Below are 24,533 nucleotides of genomic sequence, written 5' to 3'. Positions count from 1 at the left end.
ATTAGTCTGACAGGCTGCAGTAATACACAGGAGCCTGGAGTAACTGGAAGCGTCCAAGGCCAGGTTGGACGGGGCTTGGAGCAATCTGGGATAGTGGAAGGTGTCGCTGTTCATGGCAGGGGTGGAATGGAATGGGTTTTAACGTCCCTTTCTCCCCGGAACATTCCAGGATTTTATGAATATGTCATCACTGCTTCCAGTGCCAGAGCACGACCGGGGAGTGAGACAAGATTTTTCCTGCGCTCGTTGAAGGGGCTGAGGGAAGAGCTCAGGAGAAACAACGGGAGCAGAGGGCGAGCGCCGGAAGAGGCCACACGCTGACAGCCTGTCCTGCAGCACCCCCTCGTGTTCCCGCCGGGAACTGCAATGAGCCGGGACTGCGCGCTCGCCTCTCTTGAGTTGAGATCTTCATCAAATCCAACATCTGCAGGGTCTCAAGGCTACCGATGTCCTGTTCCCCTCTGCATTCAGGATCTGCAAACGCTGACGTGTGAGGCAGCTGCAAAAAGAAATTGTCATGGACTTGGACAGGTATATCCTGCCAGGAACATAGGTTAGCTGCCTGCTGTTATTGGAAATGTGATCAATAACAGAGATATTTGTCATAAAGAAAACTGCATGAGCAGAAAGCAGCGTTTTTTTCACAACTGCCCTTGACTCACAGACTCTGAAGGCCTTTGTGATGCTTGTGACTAATGATGCTTTTGTATGCAGAGAAGAGACGAACTGGGAGGTTGTTTCTGCATGACATGGGCAAGAAACTCATGAGAGACCTCGGACTGGGGACAGCGGGAGGGGCGGGGTGGTGCCGGAGGGGCTCGGTCGTTGTGAAAAATTCGTATTTTATGATTGGCTTTTGGCAAATATTAAAATGAATATTATATGTGTTGTGTTAGAAAGTTATGCTGTATTAATTCTCTTAAGTAGTGTGTTAGATATAGTTTTAGGTTATAACAAAATGTTAAGATAGAAACTATGCTATGTAGGATACTTTTTTCTAAAGAAAGGACTCGCACCGAGATAGCAGTCACAGGACACCTAAATCTTTCAGAGAAAGAGAATTTATTGCCCCATTATCAGGAGAAAGTAACTTCTTCCCGCCTCGCTCAATCGGGACGACGCCGTTAGGATTAAGAGAAAGAAGTTGATGATGACCAGACAGAATGTGTTTGAATGGAATGTATGCATCGTGTATGAGATGTATGAATATGCAACAGCCTATTGCTTTTAAGGTTTAATCCTCTGTTAACATGTGTCCCTTTTCGAGCTTATGCTGCCCAGAAAAAGGTACCCAGACATCCGTAACTCTTTGTCTCTATTGTCTCATACTTGTCCAAATTATTATTACTCTAGTTGTATTACTATTTTTATAACCATTTTATTACTATTAAACTTTTAAACATTTTAAAAACAAGTGATTGGCGTTTTTCACACTCGAGCTGCGCGGGGCTGCGATGGGAGTGCGTGTTTGCGTGTGTGTGACGGACAGGGACAAACACCGCCCCCAAGGGCCCGGAGGTGGCAGCATATCAAAGTCGGCCACGCCCAAGAGGGCGGCCCGGGCCGGAGGTGGCGGAACCACTCGGACCGGGCTGCTGCCAGCACACAAGATGGCGGGTCCGGGCAGAACTCACGTGATACCACACCTAAGATGGCGGCGCTAACCGGAAGTGACTTCTGCCAGAATTTAAGATGGCGGACTTCGGGCGGAACTCACATTACCACACCTAAGATGGCGGCTTAGGCGGATGGTGCCCTTTCCAATATGGCGGCGTCTGGCGCATGCGCTTTGAGTAGGGCGAAAACGGCGCCAAGAAGGGACCCCATGTGCAGAAAAACGTCCCGGTGGAGCCGGGGGTGTTGGTCAGAGGCGCCGCGGGAGAGCGGGAGGCGGCGGCGGCAGGCAGTGGCGGGGCAGCCTCTGTCCCGGTCGCTGAGGCGAGCGGCCCCCTAAGCGGGCTCTGAGGGGGCCCCCGCCGAACTCGAACCCCGAACCCCCGCCCGGCCCCGGTGAGTGGCGGGAGCGGCTGCTGCTTCAGGTCCTCGGGGAGATCCTTCATGGCCCCGGCCCGGGGAAGACATGAAACGGGAAAATGGTCGAGAAAATAACACAAACAGTCTCTTCTGGACATGGTGGTGTCGGTCACGGGCCCTGTGTCACCACAAGTCTGCAAAGCCCCTCTGAGGCAGACACCCCCCGAGGCCCCTGCTCTGGGCAGAGAAGGAGATTTTCCCCTGGCTGTTATTCTGGGTCAGTGGCAGTTTGTCCTGGTAATTGGTGGTGTGGAATGTCATTGCTGCAATATTCCTTCACACAGGGTGCCCCACAGCAGCACGTACAGCTCCTATGCTCAGGAGTGATAATTAAGGTCTTTTAGTCCTTGTTATTAATTCAAGTAAATAATTTCTGTGAGTTTTAGCAACATATCTGGTCTGCTGCCTTTAATCCTGACAGGGTTGTACAGAGGTTTGATCACACCTTTAATGCAGTTTTTCTCCCCCAAACCCTAGTTCAACTGACTAAGATCACACACAGACGATGCCCTCGAACTCCTGGGTTAATGTTAATTCTTGCCAAATTATGAGTATAAATTCCAGTGGATCTGTACCAAAAGATAGAAGCCCTGAAGTACAAACAGCTGTGCTGCAGGACCTGGTGGCTATGCTGTGCCCCTGCCAGGACCTGTTCAGGTGTTCCAGTGGACCATCGGGTCCAACTGCTACTTTTGTACAGCCTTGTCATGGTTTGCCCCTGTATTTGAAACACAGCTATCCAGGCCATAACACCCTTTCTGTTGATTGGCAGTCCCCAAACCTAAAAGGAAATGTGTGGTTTCAGACCTTTTGCTGAGTTTCTGAGACTGTCAGTAACAAACCATTATGAGAACCCAGTGAAACAGACAGAGATGGATTTATAAAACCCAGTGAAAGAGACAGAGATGGATTTATAAAACCCCGTGAAAGAGACAGAGATGGATTTATAAGTATAACTTAACTATTTTAATAACTCTTGTACAGTGCATGGTTATGTCATTGTCTCCTTCGCTCAGGTACATCAATGTACAGTACTTTATAGCAGTGTCTGCAGGCAGTACAAACAGAACAGATGCACAGCTCAGTCGCATGGAAATTTGTAAAAGTGACCTCTGCAGTAAGGTCTGCTGAGATATTTTGGGAAGTGCTCCTGTGGCTCCCAGCTTTACAGAGCTGTCGTGTACACTCCTGTTAAAATCTCAGATAACTGTAATTCCCTGTGATTTGCTTTCCTCTACACCCCAGGACTGGAAGGTGGGGTGTTTCCTAGCTCAACATTTGTTTTTATTTTCATTTTAGAAACTCTTTCACCTCATGTGCTTGCCATCCTGCTTCCCTTCACCCTCTTCCAGAGCCAGGGCTTCTCAGGAGGATTGTCCTCTTCATCCCTCCCTGACAAGGTGAGTGCCCTTCTCAGGTCCCAGCAGGGCTGTGACTAAACCCAGGATCCCCCCTGCCTGCACCCCAATTCTGCTGGTGCCAGCAGCGTCCTCTTTCAAATGAAGAAAACAGATTATCCATCGGAGACAGTCGGGAATAAAGCCAAAACTGAGGTGCTCTGGTGCTCTCAGATTGAGACACAAGTTCCCCAACGCTGTGTTAAAGCTTTTTCCATTAAGTGTGCAAGGACAGACACAAATTTGGGCAAAGACTGAGCAGTGCTGAGAGAGAAAAGCCAACTGTCCCTGGGCTGTGGGCAGCTCTGGAGCTGTGTTTGCTTCACTGCTTTGCAATCAGGTTGGTCTGTCAGTTAAACAGAGATAGAAATGCAGTGTGCCAAACTTGCTGTGGACAGGAACTATGCTGCTTGCTTGAGTTTTGAAATTGTGAGTAAATTTTTGGAAGCACAATCACTAATTCTGCCTCTAGGGAGAGAGATTTTCCTCACCCCCTATTTACAGATTGTTATATAGAAATGCACATAACTTTATGAAGGAAAACAGGAAGTCAAGAGCAACACCCTGTGCTAAATTAGATTTTTTTTTCCCTTGTGCCCATTTATTTGGAGCTAAACCTGCCTTTCCCAGTGTGCTTTGGGGTTTCAGCTATTTGGGAATCATTTCAGCTGACTTTCTACAGTGAAAAGGTGAAGATGGGGACGAGTGACCAACACCCTGGGAAGGGCTGTGGGTGTGCCTGGGACAGGAGCAAATGGTCAGGGCTTATCTTCTGATTTGAGGCCGAGTTTGGCAGCCCCACAACATTCCAGTGCAGGACCAGTGGCCCAGGGAAGGGCTGCACAGCTGCCCCGAGCCCAGGCCTGTGCATCAGCAGCAGTGGGCAGGTGGAGCTTACCTATGTCCACATTCAGATCCCTTTGTTGGTCACTCCTGCTCGTTTCTGGGCACTGAGAGCTCATTTCAGCTGCTCAGAGGCAGCACCAACTGGTCTGTGGATTTAGGGAAGCAGCCAGACTTTGGGAATGTGTGTTGCCATTCCAGCCTTGTCCAGTGAGGGGGCACAGGGGGCAGGAGGGGGACAGGGAGCTGTCACCAGGCCGTGCTCATGGGCTGCAGGGGACACCTGCACTGAGGAGGGAATGGAAATGGGGCTGCCTTAGGTTGCTCATCCCTGGAAGTGTCCAAGGCCAGGCTGGACAGGATTTGAACAACTTGGGCTTGGGAAAGGCTTCCCTGCCCATGATGGGGAGTGGAACAGGATGAGCTTTAATGTCCTTTCCTTAAAGCCAAAGCGCTGCAGGGTTGTTCCTGCAGCCTCATTCCTGTGGTGCAGGCTCCAGGCCCTGAGCTGTGTGCCAGGCCTGCTCTGCCAGCGAGGGCTGGGAGCAGGGACAGCCCTTGGAGAAAAGCTCTGGGGGTCTTTGTTTGAATCCAGCCCTTGTCGTACATCCAGCCCCGTGGGAATCCTGCTCCGATCGCATGCACGGAAAATTTCAGTATAAAATATATAGTTATAAAAAAAAATACTTCATGCAAAATTAAAACACCTTTCCCAGTGGGATGTGGTCTTATTGTGAACCCTTCCCAACAGTGTTTGAGGAATTGTCACTCTGATGGCAGCTGGAGCCCAAGGGGAGCTCTGCTGCCTCCGGCCTGGGCCGGGAATCATTGCTTTCATTCCCTTTTTTTCTGCACTACTTAGGGCTAAGAGCTGAAATAAAGCAGAGAGACTTTAATTAGCAGAATCAATCCTTTCCTGGCGGCGCTTCATGATTTCTTGGAGCTCTGACTCCCCTCTGCTTTTCTGGAATGGAAACAAAACAGGAAGTTTGGATTTGAACTTCAAGCTGTAGTTAAATTACAGTATTTAATGAATGCTGTGGGAGTAGGGCTAGTTTCAAAGGGATGGGTGGTATCAGTAAAAAATAAATTAATTAGTGGAAACAAGGGGATCTTATGGATTTGGGGGCTTTTAGCTTAAAAGACACTTCAGAATTTTTATGTATGTTTTATTGCTTGCTTGCATTTTTTTTCCCAATTGTGTTTCTTAAAATGCCTGTTTAGTGAGCTATCTGACACTGCTGGTACAGCCCCCCATTCCAGCAGGAATTATCCAGAAAAACACTCACCTCCAGCTGGTTTTTCTCCACTGTGATCTTGCTGTACACTCTGTTTCCCTCATCACCACACACCTTCTTCAGCTCCTCTCTGTTGAGGGAGAAGAGCTGAGCTCCGGTGAGGATGCCCAGGTGTTCCACGGTCCTGGGGAGACACAAAGTGGGAGATGATGGTTGTGCTGCATGTGGCCTCGTGCCAGAGGTGAGGAGTGGGAGATGGGAGGCTGGGAGCTGCTCTGGGGTCGTATCACAGGGCCCTGGGGCTGTGCCAGGCTGGCAGCTGTGATTCCAGTGGCATTTCAGGCCGTGGGTTTAGTTAGTTGATTATTTTTCTCCAAGAAAACGTTTCTAAGAAAGAAAGGGAGTGAGTTTGGGCTCTGAACATCCTGGTTATAGAGCCTGGATTTAATAGGGTTGAAATCTGATTTACAACACAGGCTCTGTAGGTAAATCCCAGTGACTTGTCCCAGGTGAGATGGTGCCAGCAGCCTCCCCAGCTCCTTCTCCAGGGAAGGACGAGCGTTTCATGTGGCAGTAGAGCAAATCTTACTCTTTGCTGAATGACTTGGCCTCCAGCCAGGCTTTGACTTCTTCAGTGCTGGATTCAAAGGTGAGGGGCACAAAAACTTGCTGAGGCTTTTCCACTTTGAAATTCCTGTGTGGAGGCTGAATTTTATTGTTTGTGATCTTCTTTAGCAGCTCGTCGTTCAGCTCATCCATTTGGTGAATAAGTTCTGCAGAAACAGGTAGGGAATGAAATCAAATCTTCAGTCAAAAATCCTGATTAAATGTGTTGGTGGGGAAATTGTAAGGAAAATGGGGGTGTAGCTCAGCAGTTTTATTTAAATTCAGCCCACAAAAGTGGTTCCCCTTTTCCTGAGCCCCTGTGTTGCCATTTATTTCCTTCCCATCACCCCTTGGCTGTTGCCCGATGTGGAAGGACAGATCTGTGAGGATCTACAATTGGAGAGTTGGGATTGAGACCTTTTCAGTCCTCTCTGCTACTTCTAGTCAGTGATTTGCTGATCCTAGAGCTCCAGGTTTTGCTCCACAGCAGAACAGAAGCGGCAGGAAGCACAAACTCTGAGTGAGGAACACACTCATGGTGAGATGAGCTTGAAGGTCCCTGTGATTCTGGGAAAACTCCAGTGACACTTCATCCAGTGTCACTTTCCCCATGAAACTCCTGAGGACTGTGGAGAATAACTCAGTGTTATGAACAGACTGATGTCCTTGTATTGAGGGGCTTTCCATCGTCCCAAAAGGGCTCCTGCTTCCAAGAGTGGACAGAGTGGGATAAGGGGTGAGGAGAGTGGGGCCCCTGGTCCCTCTCCAGCTCTGTGATCCCCACAACATGAGCAGGGTGAAGGAGGGATGTGGATCTCCTGTTTGGCTGGGAATTCTGTGGAACCACATAAAGGAACCAGCCAGGCAGGCACTGCGTGTGTGGCAGGATATGAACAAAAGGAAGGGAGAGAAAGGGATTGACTTGAGCTCTTCCTTAGGCACATTTAAATGTTTTGGAAGAGAAAGGAAACTCTCTCCTTGGGAGGAGGAGGAGGAGGAGGAAGGTCAAGCTGGAGGAAGGAGGAATGGGGTGATCACTTATTGCCCTGCTTGTCCCAGGCTGCCCGAGAGCCTGGGAGGTGTCACAAGCTCCAGGGCTGCTCTCTTGGCTCTTGTCCTACCTGCAATGGCCTCCAGACCTGGTGCTGTTCTATTTCTGATCACTGAAGGGTGCAGGGGAGCCCCTTGGGTAGGTCTGGTCCCCAGAGCACCCAAACCCAGGGGACCCCAGCGTGGGACACAGGGTGGGACACGCACGTACGTTCTTTGGCGTCCTGTGTAGAGTTGCGTGATAGCATCTCACTGCCCCACTTATCCCCGGCATAGCTGGCAGGCAGCTTGTGAGTTGGACTGGATGGGCCATAGCCCCTGGGGCTCAGGTCTCCTTTGTACCTCTGGTTAGACTGCTTAGAAAGGGAGGGACAAAAAAAAGTAAGACATTATTTTCTGCAATTTTTCATTTTCATTTAAGAGACAAACTGCTATGGTGTCCTTGTGCTGATGTGGGGCTGGTGAGACCTCAGGTGGAGCTGCATGGAAGAAGTTAATTTCTGGGAATGAAGAACCCAAAGCAAAGTCTGAAGTTTGCATGAGGGACTCCTAGACATGCCATAAACACGTTCCATCCCATTGGAAGGCAAAGCCTCACTGCTCCATAGCTGGGATGTGAAGCGTGACTATTGCCAAGGGCCTGGAGCAGACTGGGAAGTTTTTTGACATTTTGATTAAACTAGCAAGGATTTATCCAGAAGCCGGCTGGGCCCCCTTTGGCTTTGTCCAAACTCTGCAGTACCAAAATAGGGAAGCAATTCCATGCTTCCCTAGGGTGTTCAGAACACTCCAGCTCCACATTTCTGTAGTGCAAATTGCAGTATTCACTTAATTCTCACTTAAGTGGCATTTCCATCTGCCTCCACTGGAGTGATGTGTTCCTGCTGCTGAACTGAACTGGGTCAGGGAAGTGTCCATCTTTAATTTAATCCCCAGCAAAAAGCTTGACATGGAAAGATTTGGAAGACAGGATGCTGCTGCACAAATGGGAAGGATAGGCCTTATTTGGGAAGGTGATCATGGCAAAATGGGAGTTTTATCATAGGAGATTCAGGAATCACCTGACTTTGTCTACTTCTGAGGGTTCATCCTGACTTGTGCATAGTATCCCAAGAAATCCAGGGAGTCTAATGACAAGATTATTCCTAGAGGCAGATTGTGCCCTGCAGCTGGTACCAGCCAGGTACCACCTGACTACAGACCTGTTCAAGCTCTTCCAGTGTCACCACATCCAGGATATTGTATGGAACGTAACCAGCCTGCCCACTCCGGTTGAGCAACTTCCACCATTGCTTATTATCTTCCAACACCTGAGAGAGGGACAGAAATAAATCTGCCAGTGGGAACATGGGATTTCAGGCATACACAACCAGGATACAGTGGGGATGGACCACCCAGAAGGTGAAGTTGCCAGAAGGACATCACTGAGGCCAGGAGCTCTGATTAGATCTGCTGCTCTTAGATGTAATCCAGAATTGAAACTTTTCCTGGAAGGCATCAGAATTTATCATAAGGATGAAGAGCAGAGCACCTCTGGGTGCTGAAGAACTCATAGTTGCTATGTAATGTCCCTGTTTCTCCAGATCTTTTTTTCCAATGACTGAGCTTCTGTTGTCTTTTTGTGTTAAAATAAGTAAATTTTTTTAAATCTACGTTTTGCACAGAAACCTTTTCCCCAGGTCACAGATCAGTGTTAGCCCAAGTAATGTCCCACATTCTCCAACTGCAGGAAGAGAAAGGTTATGAAAAAGGTATTTTTCAGAGAAAACAGTTCCTCATGGAGGGGGAAGTGGTAATAAGGAGCACAGACCCAGCAGGGGATGAGCAGGGCAGGACAGGGAGTTGTTGTCCTCCCTCCTCACCGTGGTTAGGATGGGGCCGATGTCTTTGAGCTGAGGAGGTGACACAGCCCAGCACAGGCAGCCTGTGCCAGCTTTGGATTGGAGCAAAGCCCTGTGTCACTGCTCACACACCACCAGGGAAAAAGGAGTTGGTGCTGGCTGCTGTCCTGAGCTCTCTGCTGCCCCTGGGAAGGGGAGGGGACACACCTTTGCCAGGAGTGCTCACGTACCTCCAGGATCTCATCCTTCAGCACCGAGAGCTCGTTGGCGTTTCGCGCAGTGAAATCGTAGCGGATTTTGGCAAATCTCCTGGGCACAGCCACTCCCTGGGCCTCAAAATTCCTGCAGGAGAGAAAAACTGGGGTTTTAGTGGAGGCCCATCCAATTACAAGGCCAGAAAAATTGAAATTGGAGAAGAGAAATGATCCTTTCCCTGTTCCACACTGCATCTCTACCACCTGATGTTCCTACGAGGACCAGTGATAGGGTAAATGACAGAGAAACTTATTATTTTGCTGATATAATTTGATTTAAGGTCTTTTGCTGTGGATTTAAATTCTTGTAGTAAAGCTTATAAATCTTTTAGATTAGAACAGAAAATCATGGAAGAACAGTCTGGCTTGAGGGCTTTTTTTCCCCGACTAGAGCTAGTGACAGAAAAGTGGATGGTCAGCTGAAACCTTGACTCAAATCCCTGCAAAGTGATGTGTCAAGTCACAGCAGAGGATTCATGTGGAAGTCTGGAACAATTTGGTGACACTCAGAGATGTGACAGTTTTCAAGGTGTGAGCTCATGTAAACAAGGAAGTAGATGGAGCCTCTAAACTTTGAACTAAAAGTACTTTGATGAAGGTTTTGTACCAAGGAGTAACTGGTGATGGGAAATGAGCATTGAAGCTGTTGAAAGGTGGAAGAGCCATCTTTCCCTTGGGAAAAAGCCTGAGACAAAAGAGTGACCTGGTTGGTTCTGGGTTTGGAAGTGAACTTTCTGAGACTTCTGAAGAAAGGGGAGGGGTTTTTCTCTGTTTTCTAGAATTCTGTCTCATTAAGAAGAGTTACTTGTCTGAACCTGGCACCCTGTCAGTTCCCTGGGGGAGAGGTGGGCAAGACTGGAATATGTTCTTTTATTCAGCCTCTAATCAGTGGGTTTGCCTTTGGTTGTGTCTAAAGCCAAGGGGGAGCTGCTGTCTCCAATGAAACAAAGCTCCTTCTTCAGCTGAAATGTTTTCCAGCAGCGCTGGGAGCTTGGGCCGCTCTTCCCTGGCCCTGTGTTTCCAACAGGACAAGGTTTGTGTGCGCCCTTCCCTTAGGGCAGATTCCCCCTGTAGGCAGCTTCTGTCTGTGCAGCCTGTGTTGGCTTTGGGATGAATGGAGAGATCCTCAGGGGTGTCCAGAGGAGGCCAGGAAGGGCTAGGAAGTGCTCCAAGGGCTGGAGCATTACACAGACAGGCTGGGAGAGCTGGGAATGTTCAACCTGGAGAAGAGAAAGTTCCAGGGAACCCTTAGAGCCCTTTCCAGTGCCTAAAGGGGATCCAAGAGAGCTGGAGAGGGACTTTAGGAAGAGGCTGGAGTGACAGGACAAGGGGGAATGGCTTCCCACTGCCAGAGGGTGGGTTTAGACAGCATATTGGGAAGAAATTCTTCCCTGTGAATGTGGGGACACTCTGGCACAGGTTGCCCAGAAAAGATGGCTGCCCCATCCTAGGAAGTGTTCAGGGCCAGGCTGGACAGAGCCTGGAGCAACCTGGGATAGTGGAAGGTGTCCCTGGCCCAGGCAGGGGGTTGGAACTGGGTAATCTTTAAGGTTCTGTCCCACCCAATCCATTCTGTAATTCCATGATTCCAACATCTCTACACATGTGGAGAGCCAAAGCACAGTGCAGCATCTTTGGCACCTGATCCTGAAGGTCACTTTGGTGGGCTGTTGTTGCGAAACAAAACCTATGGATGGACTGATGAAGTCAGCCAATATTTTTGTCTCCTGTGGTGGAAAACACCTGGGATTCCTTTCCTTGCAGAGCTGCACGGGGTTAAACAGCAGACAATGCTCATAGGAATAATCCCTCAACTGATCTTTATCTTCTCTTGGTGGTTATTAATAGTAGCAGGGAGCTGTCTCCAGGATGCTCAAGCTTCCCAGTGTCACCATATGTGTCCATGTGTGTTCATGAGGTGCCAAGGTAGAGGCTGAAGCTCCAGGGGTGCAGATCCATTACCTATTTCCATGTGGAGTGACATTCTGTTTGAAGGCATCCCCAGGCTGTGTCTGCTCAGCTGTCTGGCCACGCTTGAGTGAGGAGTTCCGGTAAGGATATCCATTGGCTGAGGAGAGCTGGAAAGGCAGACATGGAGTCAGTGTTACCAGGAAAGGGGAAAGCTGATTGGAGAAAAGGAGAGGCCTAGTGGGAGATGAGTTGTGGCCTGGCAGCTTTTGGTCAAGATGTTCTTCAGGGAAGCCTGTGTCCCTGGAGCTCAGTGACATTGTAGGGTCCTGTTGTCTTGAGTCGGGAGAGGCTGATTATTGCTGCCCTTTTCCAGCCTCACAATTTGCTTTCCGTATTTAACACTCTGGTTGCTGGAGCGACCAGATCCAACTGAGTTTTGATCCAACTACTTGTTGTACACCACCACACCCCCCTCAGCTCCATCTCTCTGGAGAAAGGGGAGGGAGAGGGAAGAGAGGATCCCAAGGGACACAGGACTAACCTCCTCTTGCAAGTGTCCGATGTCTATTTCCCAGGGAGCTCCACGGAAGATTTCTGTGGGTGGTTCCCAGCCATTGCGGAATTTGGGGATGTAGGTGGGGATGTTCGCGTCTCGAGGCCACTCAGCTCTAGGATACAAAGTGGAAATATCAGATGACATTCACAGGAATGTGTCTTTGAGAGCATCCCCTCAAAGGAGAAGCAGGAGCATCAGGGCATCCAAGCATCCCCTCTGCCTAGGGAGCCTGTGGAGACGGCAGTTCTGTCCTCACCTGGATCTGGTCCATGTCTCCCCCAGGGAATCCCAGAGGTTTATCTCTTTGGGTGTCAGGTGTCCTCTCAGGAAATCGGTGGCATCTTTAGAAAGCAGTGGGCTGAGGACAGACCGGGCCAGCTCGGGGCCACCACAGCTATTGATGATCTGGGTCACACACAAACCACACAAAGAGGAGAGAACTTGCAGGAAACGGTCAAAATGTCAAACCAGGGACACACAAAGGAGCAGGAATCAAAGACAAAGCTGATCCTTGGATCAGCTCAGTCACCTCAAGAAACACCAGCCTAAGTCTTTGAAGGAGACTGGACAGTTCAGGGGAATATGAATTTTTTTTAGATTGGAGTCAAAGTAAGATTGATCTATAAATGAGCTGTTGCTACAGACAAGTGAAGTGTCACAAGCTGACACTTCAAAAAATGGAAAGTATCTTGCTATTCCTGTATCCTTTCTGGCTCCTTTTTCAAGTTGGGATTTCTGCTTCCAAGTATTTTCAGTGTAAATCCTGAGCTGTGTTTGCCTGAAGGTGACACCAGAAAGATTCCCAGTGGGAACCCCAGCTAACTGTCCCTTTTGCTCACAGTAATGCTTTATTGATTGGATGGAAAGATTAGCTGGGGTTCCTGTATTTACTTTAAGCTGCAAACCAGATCAGAGGCCAGGAACAACCAGCATCACTTCTGGAAGTTCCTGAGAAAGCTGTGGCCAGGAGTGAGCAGTTTTCTAACCCTTCTGCACAATCTGTCTGCTTGTAAGTGTGAAGTAAAAATAAAAAGGGAGTTCCCAGTGAGACCTGGGAATAAGATTTACCAGTTCCAGTGGCCCAAATAGGAAATGCACCAGCTCTGAAGCGCTGGGGTTCTGGATGTGCTTCCTCAGTTTGGCCTGGAAAGAGAAACACAGTTTAACCCTAACTTGAGTGTTCCTTCTCTTTTCTGTCACATGGGGGGAGTGTTGCTGGCTGATGAGAAGAGTAAGGGATGGAGGAATAGGAATCATTAATTTAAATTTTGTGTCCATTTCTAATTCCTGATGAATTTCTCTCTGTTAAATCAGTGCCTTGGAAGGTAATTTCAACAGACACACAAAACCTTGGCTTATTTTGAAAGTCCTAGGGAGGAAAGGCCAGGGTTATGGTTGCTTCTGCCTCTTGCAGGGTTGAGAATCCCACTAGTTCCATGAATGAAAACAAGATAGGGTGTTTTGAGGGTCCCTTTGCAATTGCTGACCGAGCTCTTGCCTGTGGCAGCTGGAGCTGCCCTAGCCACTGAAAGGCTCCAAATCCAGTTGTGTTTGAGGTGAACTGTGGCAGAATGGAGGAGCAAACACTTGGGATTAATTTCCTGTAAGAATGGGGTTTTGGTAGTAGCAGTCAGCAGAGCTGTGGTGAGAAACCTCTCCAGTTTGTGCTTCCATTCAAGATCCTTCTCCTGTCCTGGACTCCTGGCACTGCTGCCATGAGAGACAAGCTCCCTGCTCCTACTGAAATGCAAAGCATTTGAAATGCTGGAGATTAAACATTAATGTGGAGTGGGAAGTGAGAAACAACTGCTGGCAGCAGGGTGCCCCAGTGAATGGGCACTTCCCAGGGACTTAGCAGTCCTGTGGTGAGGAATGTGGCACAGATCCACCAGAGTCCCTGCTCTGCTCCACGCTCAACCCTGGGCTCTTGCCAGGAGATAAACTGTTCCTTCTGATCCTGAGCAGGCACAAATTATCCATATTTGCTTCTCAAGGAAAGGCTGGAGCTTGGTGTCCTGCAAAACCTGTCTCTGGGGTTTCGTTATTAATGACTGCCCAGGAAGGAGCTTGGATGATGTGTTTGCTGGACAAGTTTGGTCACAACTGATAGAATTCCTGCTGCCTTATTAGCTTCCTAGTCTCTTGTGTTTCACTGAGCAGAGCTGGTAGCAATGGGAACATCTTTATGCTCTTTCTTTCCATCCCCTTCACAATACAAAGGGTCTGGCAGGGGAGAGAGGGGTCAGGAATATTGGGGCAATGGGGGGCTTCAGTTACTGTCAAGCAGAGACTCCCCAGGCCTGGATCTGAAAAGATCTGGCTTCTGCAACCCTCTGGCTGCTCTGTCCCTTCCTGGACTTGATGCTTCTAGTTTTGGTTTAACAGGTTGTCCCAGAAAACCTGCACAAACCTGACACAATGTTTGTCCTGAGTTCTGAAGAACCTGGAATTCACACTGTTGTCCCTTGTCAGTGTTTTCCATTTAAATTTCACTCTAAACACTCACTGCTGGGATACACAGGGAAAAGCCCTGTCCCTGCTTGGGATGGAAACTCCTCTGTGTCTTACCAAGAGGTTAAAAGCCAGTTTGGTTTTCTGGAAGCAGTCGATGAACTCGGCCTCGCTCGGGGGTCTTGCTCGGAGGGTCAGCATTCCCTCTGCCAGGAGAAGGGGGCAGAGAAGGACATGTCAGTGAGAGCATCCCCTTTGGGAAGCTTCCATCTGCCTGCCATGCAAAAGGCACAGCAGAAATGGGTGTTGAGACCAGAACTACTGAAAATCAGGGGTTCAGGGAAAGGCAAGCTCCCTCTGTGTACCAGAGGCTCTGTGTGCTCTGCCAGAGAGAGCAGCACCTCCCAAACTTGTGTGCCTGGATCTGTGGCTGTTGCCATGGCATCGATCCAGCCTTGCTCAGCCAGGAGCTGAGGTGTCCCCCCCACCTTCATCCATGACACCCCTGTGCTCCCCATTTGTTGTGGCTGCTGCACTGCACCTGCTGGCCCTTTCTTCTTGTTCTTCTTCCCTTTCTTCCTTTGGTTGAGCTGCCGGAATGCCTCTGCAGCCTTCTGGAGCCGGGCAACAAACACTTCAATGTCATCCAGGGTGCAGTTCAGGATTTGCTGTAAGGACAGAAACCCAAGGGACCAACGTGAAAGTGAGCCTGGGCTGTGCACAGCTGGGAGCCTGAATCCCAGGGCCTGCTGCATTTCCTGGGAGAATGCACACAAGTGGGCAATCCAGGCATGAAATGCAGCTCAATGCTTCCCTTTGCAAGCACAGAGCTGCTGGGCCTGGTTGTGTGTTGTCCTTACCAAGGGGATAAGTGACCCCTCCTAATGGACAGCTGGAAAATACCCCAAGTGGGATGGGGAGGAGCAGAGCTGAAGAATCAGCAGAGCTGCCTCAGGTCGGAGGTCATTGTCACTGATGAGGTGATGGAGACTTGCTTTTGGCCACCTTATCTTTATGCACAGCAGGTATCAATTGGAAAAATGCCTAGATGATGCATTAAATGTCTGCTCCCTGCCTCTGCTCCCTCTCCCTTGCTCCCTGCCTCTGCTCCTGCCTATGGACTGTGCAGTGTCCCTGTCACCCACCGTTTCCTTCTCAATCTTCTGTGCTAACATGGCACGGGATTCCTCATGGTCATGAGAGCCAGAGCTTCGTCGGTCATAGTCTGCAAACCAGGGAGAGAAAAACAGATTTACTACCAGAGGTTGGAAATAGGCTCCATAAAAGCCAGGGGTCCATGGAATGGTAGCTCCGAGCTTGGGTGTTTGTTCTGGGTTGTGAGGGCACCTCAGGAATAATGTTTGTAACAGGTGCTAAATCCCAATCATCCTACAAAAAACCCAACCCCGAGGCACCTCCTGGCTTCCAGAAGCCACATGCCCAGTGTGGGGGGGATATTCCAGTGGGAGCAATCACTAGGTTGGCCCCTCATGCAAAGCAAACAGTGTCAGCTCAGGGCAGGGGCTTGGAAAGGGCCAGCACAGCAGGATCTGCCAAGTGGGAGAACTCAGGAGGCAGTTTTGGCAAAGGACCGTGACAAGTCCAGAGCATCTGTAAATGTGGGGATGAGGTGCCCCATCGGGACAGGTTTTGTAGGAAAAGCAGGAAGGTGTTTCATGGAGAAGGAATCTCAGCAAACAGGCATCACTCAAGACTTTCTCCTGTCATCTGCTCCCCTGCCAGGCTCTGTGCACTCAGAGCCAGAAATCTTGCCTAGAGGAATTCCCAGAACGGCTGATGTGAGGACCCTTGGAAGGGCACAGGTAAGAGTGGCTGCTTTTCATCAGAATAGAGATGTTTATTCATGGTCCAGCTGAGAGACAGAGATGTTCCTTTTATGATGCAGAACTGGGCGTGAAATAAGTTCTCCATTCAGCAGCCAGAGCAGTTGCTTGGCTTCAGAAGCCATCCCAGCAAATGAGTGTTTTGGATGTGTCATAGTATCCTATTACATGTTTTCCTTGAAACTAGAAATGAATGCTAAGATAAGGTGCTATGATAGACAGGGCTAAAAAATGCTTACAGTTTGTTCATCACTTTGATCTTTTGTAAGAGAAAGAGCTTGTTTCTGTTCCTAGGAACTTACTTCTGTTACTTCTTTCTCCAAAGGAAAATACCAGGTTTTTCCAAGCCAACTCAAATGGGCTGAAGTCAGGATGGTTTTGGAATCAGACTTTAGATGAGCACATAAGAGGGGTGAGTTTAGATCTGCATTTCCACTCTTGACTTTTACAAGAATTCATGAAAACAAGTTGATTTTCAAGGGTGAAATCTTGTCTCCTGTGAAGTCAGCAGAGCCAGGAATTTGCCTTTCTGACCAAATATTTTGTCTGTACATTTTAAGATCACCAATGCCTGGTTCAAATTTCATGTGATGGCTTATGAGGGGTTTTTGCTTTTTTGGCATTTCTGTATCCCCCAAATAAGGGTGTTGTTACAAGGAGTTTCTGGGAGCTTTTATGTGTGGAGCAGAAGATGCCCAGTGGGTACAATACTTATTTTCACCACAGAGCACTTCAGGAAAGTTGGCTGTCTGAGTTAATTAGTCTCCCATTCCCAGGACAGACTTCCTGAGTGCTCCCAGTACCTGGATCATGCTGGGAAGGAGGTGCCACTCTGTTCCTGTTCATCGCTGAGCCTCGCATGTCATGCTGGATCGGGATGGGAGCCGGTCCTTGAGGTGGGGGGAGGATGGATTGTCTCTGCTTGATCTTTTCCTGGTTTGCCCTGCAAAGAAAATGACACAGAACAAACCCAGCAGTGGTCACAGATCCCTTTTCCAAGACACTGGAGTGTGACTAAACCACTGGAAACAGAGGTTTATTGTTGTTGCTCCCAGCTGTATCCCACAGCACTTACTTGAGTGTCTGCGGCCGTATCTTCTTCCCGTGCTTGTGGTCTGCCAGGGCACTCTCTATGTCCTCATGAACCATCTCAGCCTTAAGGATAAAACAGGGATGTTTTTAAGGGCTTGGCTTTAGGAAGGATTGGAGGAAAGGGGAAAAGGCAGACAGCAAGAAGTGTGTTTTGTTCTGTTTCACAGCAAGCAGGAGGGCTCTGCTTACCTCCACCTCGTCACAGTTGAAGAAGTGGATGTCAGGTTTGTGCTGCTCAGAATCCTGACACACGAGGAGGAGGATGGAGGAATAGCGCATCTGATTGAGCACTGTCTGGCAGTGCTGCACTGTTGGCAGGGGAAAGTCCTCCAGCTCCTCCTGCAAGAGAAGGGGGAAGGTGTCAGGCAATGGGGAACTACTGAACTGAGAGGGAATGGTGCTGTGCAGGAACTCCTGGGATCCCTGGGCTGATCTTCCTTAATTTGTCATTGCTAAAACCATCCTGTTCCCATGCTGCAGGGCTGACTCTAATCCAGGAGAGAATTTTGGTAGTGATTCACCCTTGTTTGTGCTCCTTAGAACTTGCCCTCTCCCAGGCAGAATTGAAAGGGCACTCAGTGCACCCCACACTTCAGTCTGGGGTCAGTCCCACAGGGCTCCAGGGTACCTGTGTCTCACAGTCCAGCAGCCGGATGGACTTGTCATTCACTTGCAGCAGCATCTCCTGTGTCCAGATCTTCTCTTTGGAGTTGAGCAGGATGAGTTTCCGGATTGCATCATCCACTGTTGTGATGGACTCACTCTTGTCCATTATGAAAGTGGCCAAGTGCTGAAGTTGGGGAGAGAAAGGAGATAAAAACAGGTGGAAAATGTTTTTTGGGGTGTATAAATTGGTGATGAAAGCATCTCTAGAGACTTCAATTACTGTTTGTATTTTCTCAGAGCTCAGGCATGAAATTGTTGCTGCACAAAACAGTTTTGGTTGTTGGTACCAGCCTGGTCATGGCAGTGAAAGATTTGGGTTTCATAATGGGTTTTCATAACCAGTTTCACCACTTTTATATTACTCTCATCAATTCCAGCAGCTCTGATCCCTGTCCAGCAGGGCAAATGCTTCACACACATGAGTTACTCCCCAGGTCCCTGTGAACCTAGCCTGGAAGTAGAACTATGGCAGTCAAACTAATGCTTTGCTTGCCAAGCTACAAAAGCACTTGTGTTTTGCTTGTCTTGTGTAGCAAACCTGCCTGTGTGAGATTTGTGCCAGGCAAAGAGCTCACACAAGCCATGGGCAAGTGTTGGTCCTCTGTGCCAAGTGGGATCCATGCAATGTGTGGGGTCCCATGCTCTGGGAACAGCTACTCTGAAGAACTTCTATGCTGCAAAGCCTGCAGGAACTCCAAACCTGGCAGCTCACTCTACACCAGCCCTTTAAGCCCCCCTTAGGGTTGGAGTTACCTTCTTCCCAAAAATACCTAAATCAGCCCTCATAGTAGTGAAAATGGGTGTTGCTGACTGTAGGGAAGGATTTTTTGCTGCCTGCCTCTGTCCTGCCCTGTGCTTTTGCTTGGTTATCCTGGTACTCCTACCTCCCTTCACCTATCCTGTAAACCCAGCCCATGGTTTTCTCCCATCAGCCGGATTCCGTGCTGCTGTCCTCCCTTCCTTCCCCACCCTGTGTGAGCACTTGGGCCAGGAGCAGCTCAGCTACAGCACAGCCATCGAAGCTGCTTTCCCATACCTGCTCCAACTGCACCCTGAAGTGTGTGGGGATCCAAGCCTTGCACTTGGCACCTGTATGTGCAGAGTTTGTGAAATGAGGTAGCACTTGCAGCTTTGGTGGGCCCCTGGGACTCCGTGGGAAGGGAATGGTGGGCAGGGAGGCAGCTGGGGAAAGGAGAGGTGTGTCACATCCAAATGCTGTGTCCCCACCGGCAGTGGGTGAAGGCAACTCCGCATAGTCCAGGTGAGCAAGTGCTGCTCCCTGCGGATGGAAGAACTGGTTGTGTCTGCCAACAGAGGGCACTGCAAGGCAGGACAAGCTGGGACTCCGAGCAGCCAAGCTGTTTGCCCAGCTGTTGTCCCTGGGGCGCAGCCAGGCCGCATGTTCAGGTGATAGCAGAGAAGGGAAAAAAAAAAACAAAAACAACTCAGGAAGGAAAAAAAAACCTCAGGAAGGAACAAGGTTCTCTTTCACCTTGTTCTTTTGTTGCCCAGCTATGTTCTTGGTAAGAAGGGAAGGGGAATGTGCCTGACTGTCAAAAAGCAGCTGAAGTTTTCCCTGTCTGTACCAACTTTCTCCAGCAGTGAAAAGCAGGTTTTTGCATGGATAAGTTACAGGCCTGACCAAGGCATCTGTGCAGTCCAAGGGCCTGCAGCCCTTGGAGGCTTATAGGGCCAGATCTCACCTTTTTCTCTTGTGCCTAGAATATTGAAGGCCTATCCACCAGCACAACCCTCTCAACCTGGTTTCCTTGCTCAGGAGGGTACAGAACAGGCACTTCAGCAGCAGTGGCTAAGCTGGAGAGCCAGGAGCAGATTAACCCCTGGAGTAGGGAAATCACAAGGTGCTGCAGGTAGAGCTGCCTGGGGGGCCTGGGACAGCAGTGTGGCCACCCCAAAAATGGTCCTGCCAGGCATTCAGAGTTTGTGGGAAGGGCAGCAGTGAAATGCCTGCTTGTCTTTGATGCACACATCCTGGTTTCAAAGCAAGAGCTGGAAAAACAGGGGGTGTTTTAAAGCAAGTCCTAAACTGATGGGAAATTTGTAGTAACAGGATGAGTTTTGCCTGGCTTTTCTCCCCTTGATCCTGTATCTTCCTGCTTTCTCCCAGGGATCAGAAATAACCATTCTAGGGATCAAGTAGCTTCTTTCTGGTGCTGATGCACTCGTGAGCTGATTCAGTAACCCAGTGGGTTGTGTCCACAGTTGACATGTGCATCAGTGGGCCATGGAGGAGGATGACGAAGTTGTTGGGAAAGAATTCCTTTCTCCTTGTAAAAGTCCAAGTAAATGCAAAGTGGGAAGCAGATTAAGAGGCAGCAAAAGCTGATGCTGCTCCAGCATGTCCTACTGTGGGACTTGGAGAAGCTGTGGATGTTGGGCTCTGGCACAGACCAGATGGACCCGAGAGGGATGAGTGCACTTGGAGCACAGAGCCTTGGATGGTTGTGAGGAAGCACAGGCAAGAACTGTTGCTGCAGTTGGCTCCACACAAGGTGGATGCAGGGAAAGGCTTGGATTTAAAGCACTGGTAGACCTTGCAGAAAATCTTTAAACATGCTCTTGGGCATTAGGGCTGTATAGGGTTTGTGGTGACCCATTTGCTATTAGATGTTTTCCAAAGACTGGAGGAAGGAGCAGAGCCCAGGACAATCAATGCAAGGCCCATTCCTGTGTTCATCAAGCAAAGGTATGGGGTGAGGCACTGTCTAAATAGAACTCCTGGCAGGTGTGTGAGCTGAAAGCTGAGATTAGCAGTGCAATCACGAATGAAAAACATGCTGGGTGTATGTTACTGTAATTGTAAAATAGTGCATGGGAAGGTATTTGCCAAGTCAGTTTTATCTGTGCAGAGGTGACAAGCCCTTTTCTTTCAGAGCAGTGAGGGTATGGGTTTACTCAAGATGACAAGCATTTTTATCTCTTCTATTGTTTTATCCACCACCTTTACAAGCTTGATAAATTCCTTTGCTCTTTACTGTTCAGTCAGTTTTCATGGAGGGGAAGCTACTTGTCTGACTCAATCATTGAAATATTTTTCTGCTTTCCATTTTCTGTAAATATGAGTGGATTGAGAAGGAGAAGCTTGTTGCTGTCTTTGTTTTATCCCTTAAAACCCCTTTTCATCCAGACAGACGTTCAAATACAGCAACTTTTATTAGAATGGGCAATGACTCCACCGACCATTAAACTTTGATCTGATTACTTCAAAAGGTATAAAATGCCTCCTGTGAGGAAACCTCATTCTATCTCACTGCCTGCCACTGCAATCCTGTTTGCCTTGGTCAAAGTTCAGGGGAAAGACTGACAAACGGGTGGCTTATGGCATAATTAATAAAGAATTAATTTACATGTCACTGTTTAAAGTCCCTTCTCTGCATCCATGAGTGACTTCTGAGCCACTGAGTTGGTTTCTCCGATGGAAACCAGGACCTCTTTCCAAACAGGCACTTTACAAGTCTAAATGTAAGCTTTCAAAGGGCCCCATCTCCTAAATATGAACCTGAGGAAGTGTTCTTCTGTCTTGCCTTGCTCAGTTTTCACTGATGAATGGCCCCAGCTCCTCCATGGAGTCCTGCACCGCCACGCTGCGTTACAGGAATTGCCAAGCTCAGGATGGCCAGGCTGGCTTCTCTTTTTGGGTAGGTGTCTGTGGCAGTGGGAGATGGATTTGGCTTATTGCCTGTCTTGTGTGAAGGGGTTTATGTTACCTGAGAGGACACAGTAGCTGAGGAGAGCTGAAAACTGATAGTCCATGTGGTCTCTGTTGTTTGGAAAGCTGAGTTCCAGTAACCACCATGGGAACTCTGCTTTTAACCTGTCTGTGCTGATCGGAAGGGTTTAAAGCACAGGGTGACAGGACAGACAGCATTTCATGCTCTCCTTCAAACACAGAGGAGGGAGAAGACAACAGCTTCTCCGTTTCCTCTTTCCTTGTACAGAATTCCCCTTGTTTATTGAAATCTTCCCCCCCATTCTCCTTTACTCAGTGACTTGAGACTTTAATGATAAGGAGGTTCCCAACTCGCCCTTGGCCTCCTAAAGGTCCAGAACACATAGAACATGCTGCACTACAGGCACCCATCACTGACCTCAGCCTCTCAGCCCCCTAGCACATGTGTGTGCTCACCTGGACGTGGTACTGGGAAGTCTCGTGCATAATGATGTTGGAGTTGGAGTATTTTTTCCTTTGTTCTGTAAGAAAGAAGAAAAGAAGCATTGGTTGTTTTTCTTCGGATCTGAGAATTACAACTCAGTCTCTCTCACAGTTCCCGAGCTCCCAGCTCGGGCTCCGCGGGCGCTGCCAGCAGGGGTCTCTCGAGAACAAGGATTGCCTTTCCTTGAGCTTCGCCTTGGCGATTTCACCTTTCTCCTTGGCCAGCCAAGAGCTTTTAAATCGAGCTCCTCTTGGTGCACGGGGCTGAGCACAGTGCTGCCCACGGTTTAGGGAGGGTACTGAGCACCCGGAGATATCCCAGTGATAAGGATAATGCAAAGATGCCACTGCTCTTCTCTGGAACCTGGCAAGGGTGGGTAGAAGTTAATTCAAGCTGATTTCTAAAGCTTTTTAACACCTACCCTACCACTCTTTAGGCTATGCCATCACAAGAGTAGTTCACACTTGTAGCTCCGTGCCTGTGGCTGAAAACACAGCAGTGTTTTGCCTCTGTGCCTGACTGCTGACAGCCCTGGAGTGGTGGATGTTCCTCAGCAGAATTGATTTATTGATTAATTGGTGGGAATATTGGCAGAGGCATTAATGGAGACTGCAGGGCTCTGAGCCTGTGTCTCATACACCACCAGCAGCAGAGGTGGACTGAGGATGGTTCAGGGGAAAGACCTCAGACACCCAGCCCAGCTTCCTGCTCAGCCATTCCAGAGTGACCTTGAATAAACAAATTAATATTGCAGTGCAGCCCCTTCCCACCTCGGGCTGGCAGCAAAGGCTCAGTGGCACTTTCTGGTTGCTGGGGGCTTTAATTGCAGTCTGTCCTACTTGCAATGTGGGGCAAGGTCTGGGATAGGGCACAGGCAGCGCATCCCACAGGGATTTGGGGCTGATGTGAGGCACTTTTTTCCTCTCAGTAACCTCAATTTCCTCCCTGAGCATTTCTCATGTAAATAGATGACACTGATGGAAATGAGAACACCGCATTCATGTGGGATGGAGACAGATTTGGGTTTTAAGACATCCCATCCCCTCCTTTTCCAAAAGGAGTGGAAAAGGCTGAAGTGGGTGGTCTGGAAACAAAGGGAGTTTACATTCGGACAGGCAAATGTCTCCAGCCCTGAGAGGAAGGGTGAGGAGCTGTGTGGGGAACTGGTAGTCCCTGAGGGAGGGAAGGAATACCAGGGGGATGAGGTTTCCAGTGGGAGGTTAGCACAGGTCTGTGTTCCTGGTAGGAAAACAGCCCATGGAGCTGTAGCAGTGGTCAGGGCAGCAGCTGGTTGCCCTCAGACTCAGACTCTCTGGGATCCCTTCCAATGCCTTTTCCCCTTCCTCCAAGCTCAAAGAAACTGCGCGTGTCGCAGTCAGGGGGGATCTCAGTATGCACTGCTGAGAAAATCTTCAGAGAAGCCCTTGGAAGTTTTGGGGGCTGGCCAAAACCTCAGAACTCTGCATAGCCCAACTTCCCATCACCTGCATTCAGTGAGTGCAAGAGAGCAAAGGCCTCTTTAGCCCTTTGCAACCTTGTTCAGACAGCAGCAAGCCCTGGGACAGGGAGAAATGCAGATGTTTCCCCTCCCTCTGTTGATTTTTCCCTGGGGGAATTTCTGCATTACCTCCACAAGCCACAGAACTAGAACAAAGTGCCTCTATTTTGTCTCCCGATGTCATTCAAGTGATGTCCCAGAAGCTGCCCAGGGCAAGAAATGGGGTGTTTCTACATGTTCTTCTGAAATCCCTTCTGTCTCCTTGGCTTCTACCTGGCCCCCACACCCATGGAAACTTTTATTTTTGTGTTTCCTGCTGGCATCCACAAATAAGACCACGAGGTCTGGAACCAGCCAGAGTTTCTGGGGACAGCAGGGTGCCAGAACACTGAAATCTCCTTCTTTTCTAGCACTTAGTTTTGATTTAAACACAGGAAGAATTAAAGAACCAGGTTGCTGATCATGAAAGAGTCAGGTTTGGGCCACATCTATCCAAGGAGCGTGGGTGCTTTAAAGAAAATGAGTCTTTTTTGGTTTATTTACTCAAAACAACGTGGTGAAACACTGCAGGGTTTTCCAACATGCATCATTATTTATCTTTGATTAAATTTGGTTCTGGTTGGGCCGGGCTGATCCCAAAATGCTTTTAGGAAGAAGTTCTTCCCTGTGAGGGAGCTGAGGCCCTGGCACAGGTTGCCCAGAGAAACTGTGGCTGCCTGTTCCCTGGAAGTGTCCGTGGCCAGATTGGATCAGTCTTGGAGTGACCTGGGACAGTGGAAAGTGTCCCTGTCCATGGTAGGAGATGGAATGAGATGGGCTTTAAGGTCCCTTCCAACCCAAACCATTCTGGCATTCTGTGAATGATGCCTATAGCAAAATCTGTGGCTCTTTGACTCCTGGATCAAGGGGGATCCTTTGCCTTGCCCACGTGAACTCCCTTGCCAGCCATACCTCAGAAGGCAGGTCAGCTGTCCTGTGTGGCTGTCCCCTGCCCTTCTGCACAGCTTTGTCCCTGACCTGCTGAATTTTGTATGAGTGCATGCTGGCCTGTTAGCAGCAGCAGGAGGAGCTCATTTC

At 49.1% G+C, this 24,533-nt stretch overlaps 1 protein-coding gene across 3 annotated transcripts in view; it reads right to left on the bottom strand.

The window, feature by feature from the left end:
* Window positions 1-2,977: 2,977 nt before the first annotated feature.
* The window catches only part of EPS8L2 (EPS8 like 2), a 49,060-nt gene continuing 27,504 nt past the window's right edge, over window positions 2,978-24,533 (bottom strand). For 2 of the 3 annotated variants that reach the window (XM_030950365.1, XM_030950364.1), the window contains 18 exons: window positions 21,931-21,995; window positions 17,746-17,907; window positions 17,307-17,456; window positions 17,101-17,180; window positions 16,829-16,968; window positions 15,327-15,406; window positions 14,723-14,849; window positions 14,299-14,387; window positions 12,799-12,873; window positions 11,987-12,135; window positions 11,716-11,842; window positions 11,226-11,341; window positions 9,240-9,351; window positions 8,371-8,478; window positions 7,380-7,524; window positions 6,102-6,285; window positions 5,564-5,696; window positions 2,978-5,238 (listed from right to left, as the gene is read on the bottom strand). In XM_030950365.1, the coding sequence (XP_030806225.1) occupies window positions 5,167-5,238; window positions 5,564-5,696; window positions 6,102-6,285; window positions 7,380-7,524; window positions 8,371-8,478; window positions 9,240-9,351; window positions 11,226-11,341; window positions 11,716-11,842; window positions 11,987-12,135; window positions 12,799-12,873; window positions 14,299-14,387; window positions 14,723-14,849; window positions 15,327-15,406; window positions 16,829-16,968; window positions 17,101-17,180; window positions 17,307-17,456; window positions 17,746-17,907; window positions 21,931-21,995 (2,114 nt within the window). In that variant the 3' untranslated portion in view covers window positions 2,978-5,166. The remainder of the gene's footprint in view (window positions 5,239-5,563; window positions 5,697-6,101; window positions 6,286-7,379; window positions 7,525-8,370; window positions 8,479-9,239; window positions 9,352-11,225; window positions 11,342-11,715; window positions 11,843-11,986; window positions 12,136-12,798; window positions 12,874-14,298; window positions 14,388-14,722; window positions 14,850-15,326; window positions 15,407-16,828; window positions 16,969-17,100; window positions 17,181-17,306; window positions 17,457-17,745; window positions 17,908-21,930; window positions 21,996-24,533) is intronic. The other variant, XM_030950366.1, reaches the window with a different exon arrangement.

The sequence above is a fragment of the Camarhynchus parvulus genome, chromosome 5, assembly GCF_901933205.1.
Source record: "Camarhynchus parvulus chromosome 5, STF_HiC, whole genome shotgun sequence".
NCBI lineage: Eukaryota > Metazoa > Chordata > Aves > Passeriformes > Thraupidae > Camarhynchus > Camarhynchus parvulus.
The sequence above is the reverse complement of the archived record's forward strand: the minus strand, read 5'-3'. Positions and strand labels throughout refer to the sequence as shown.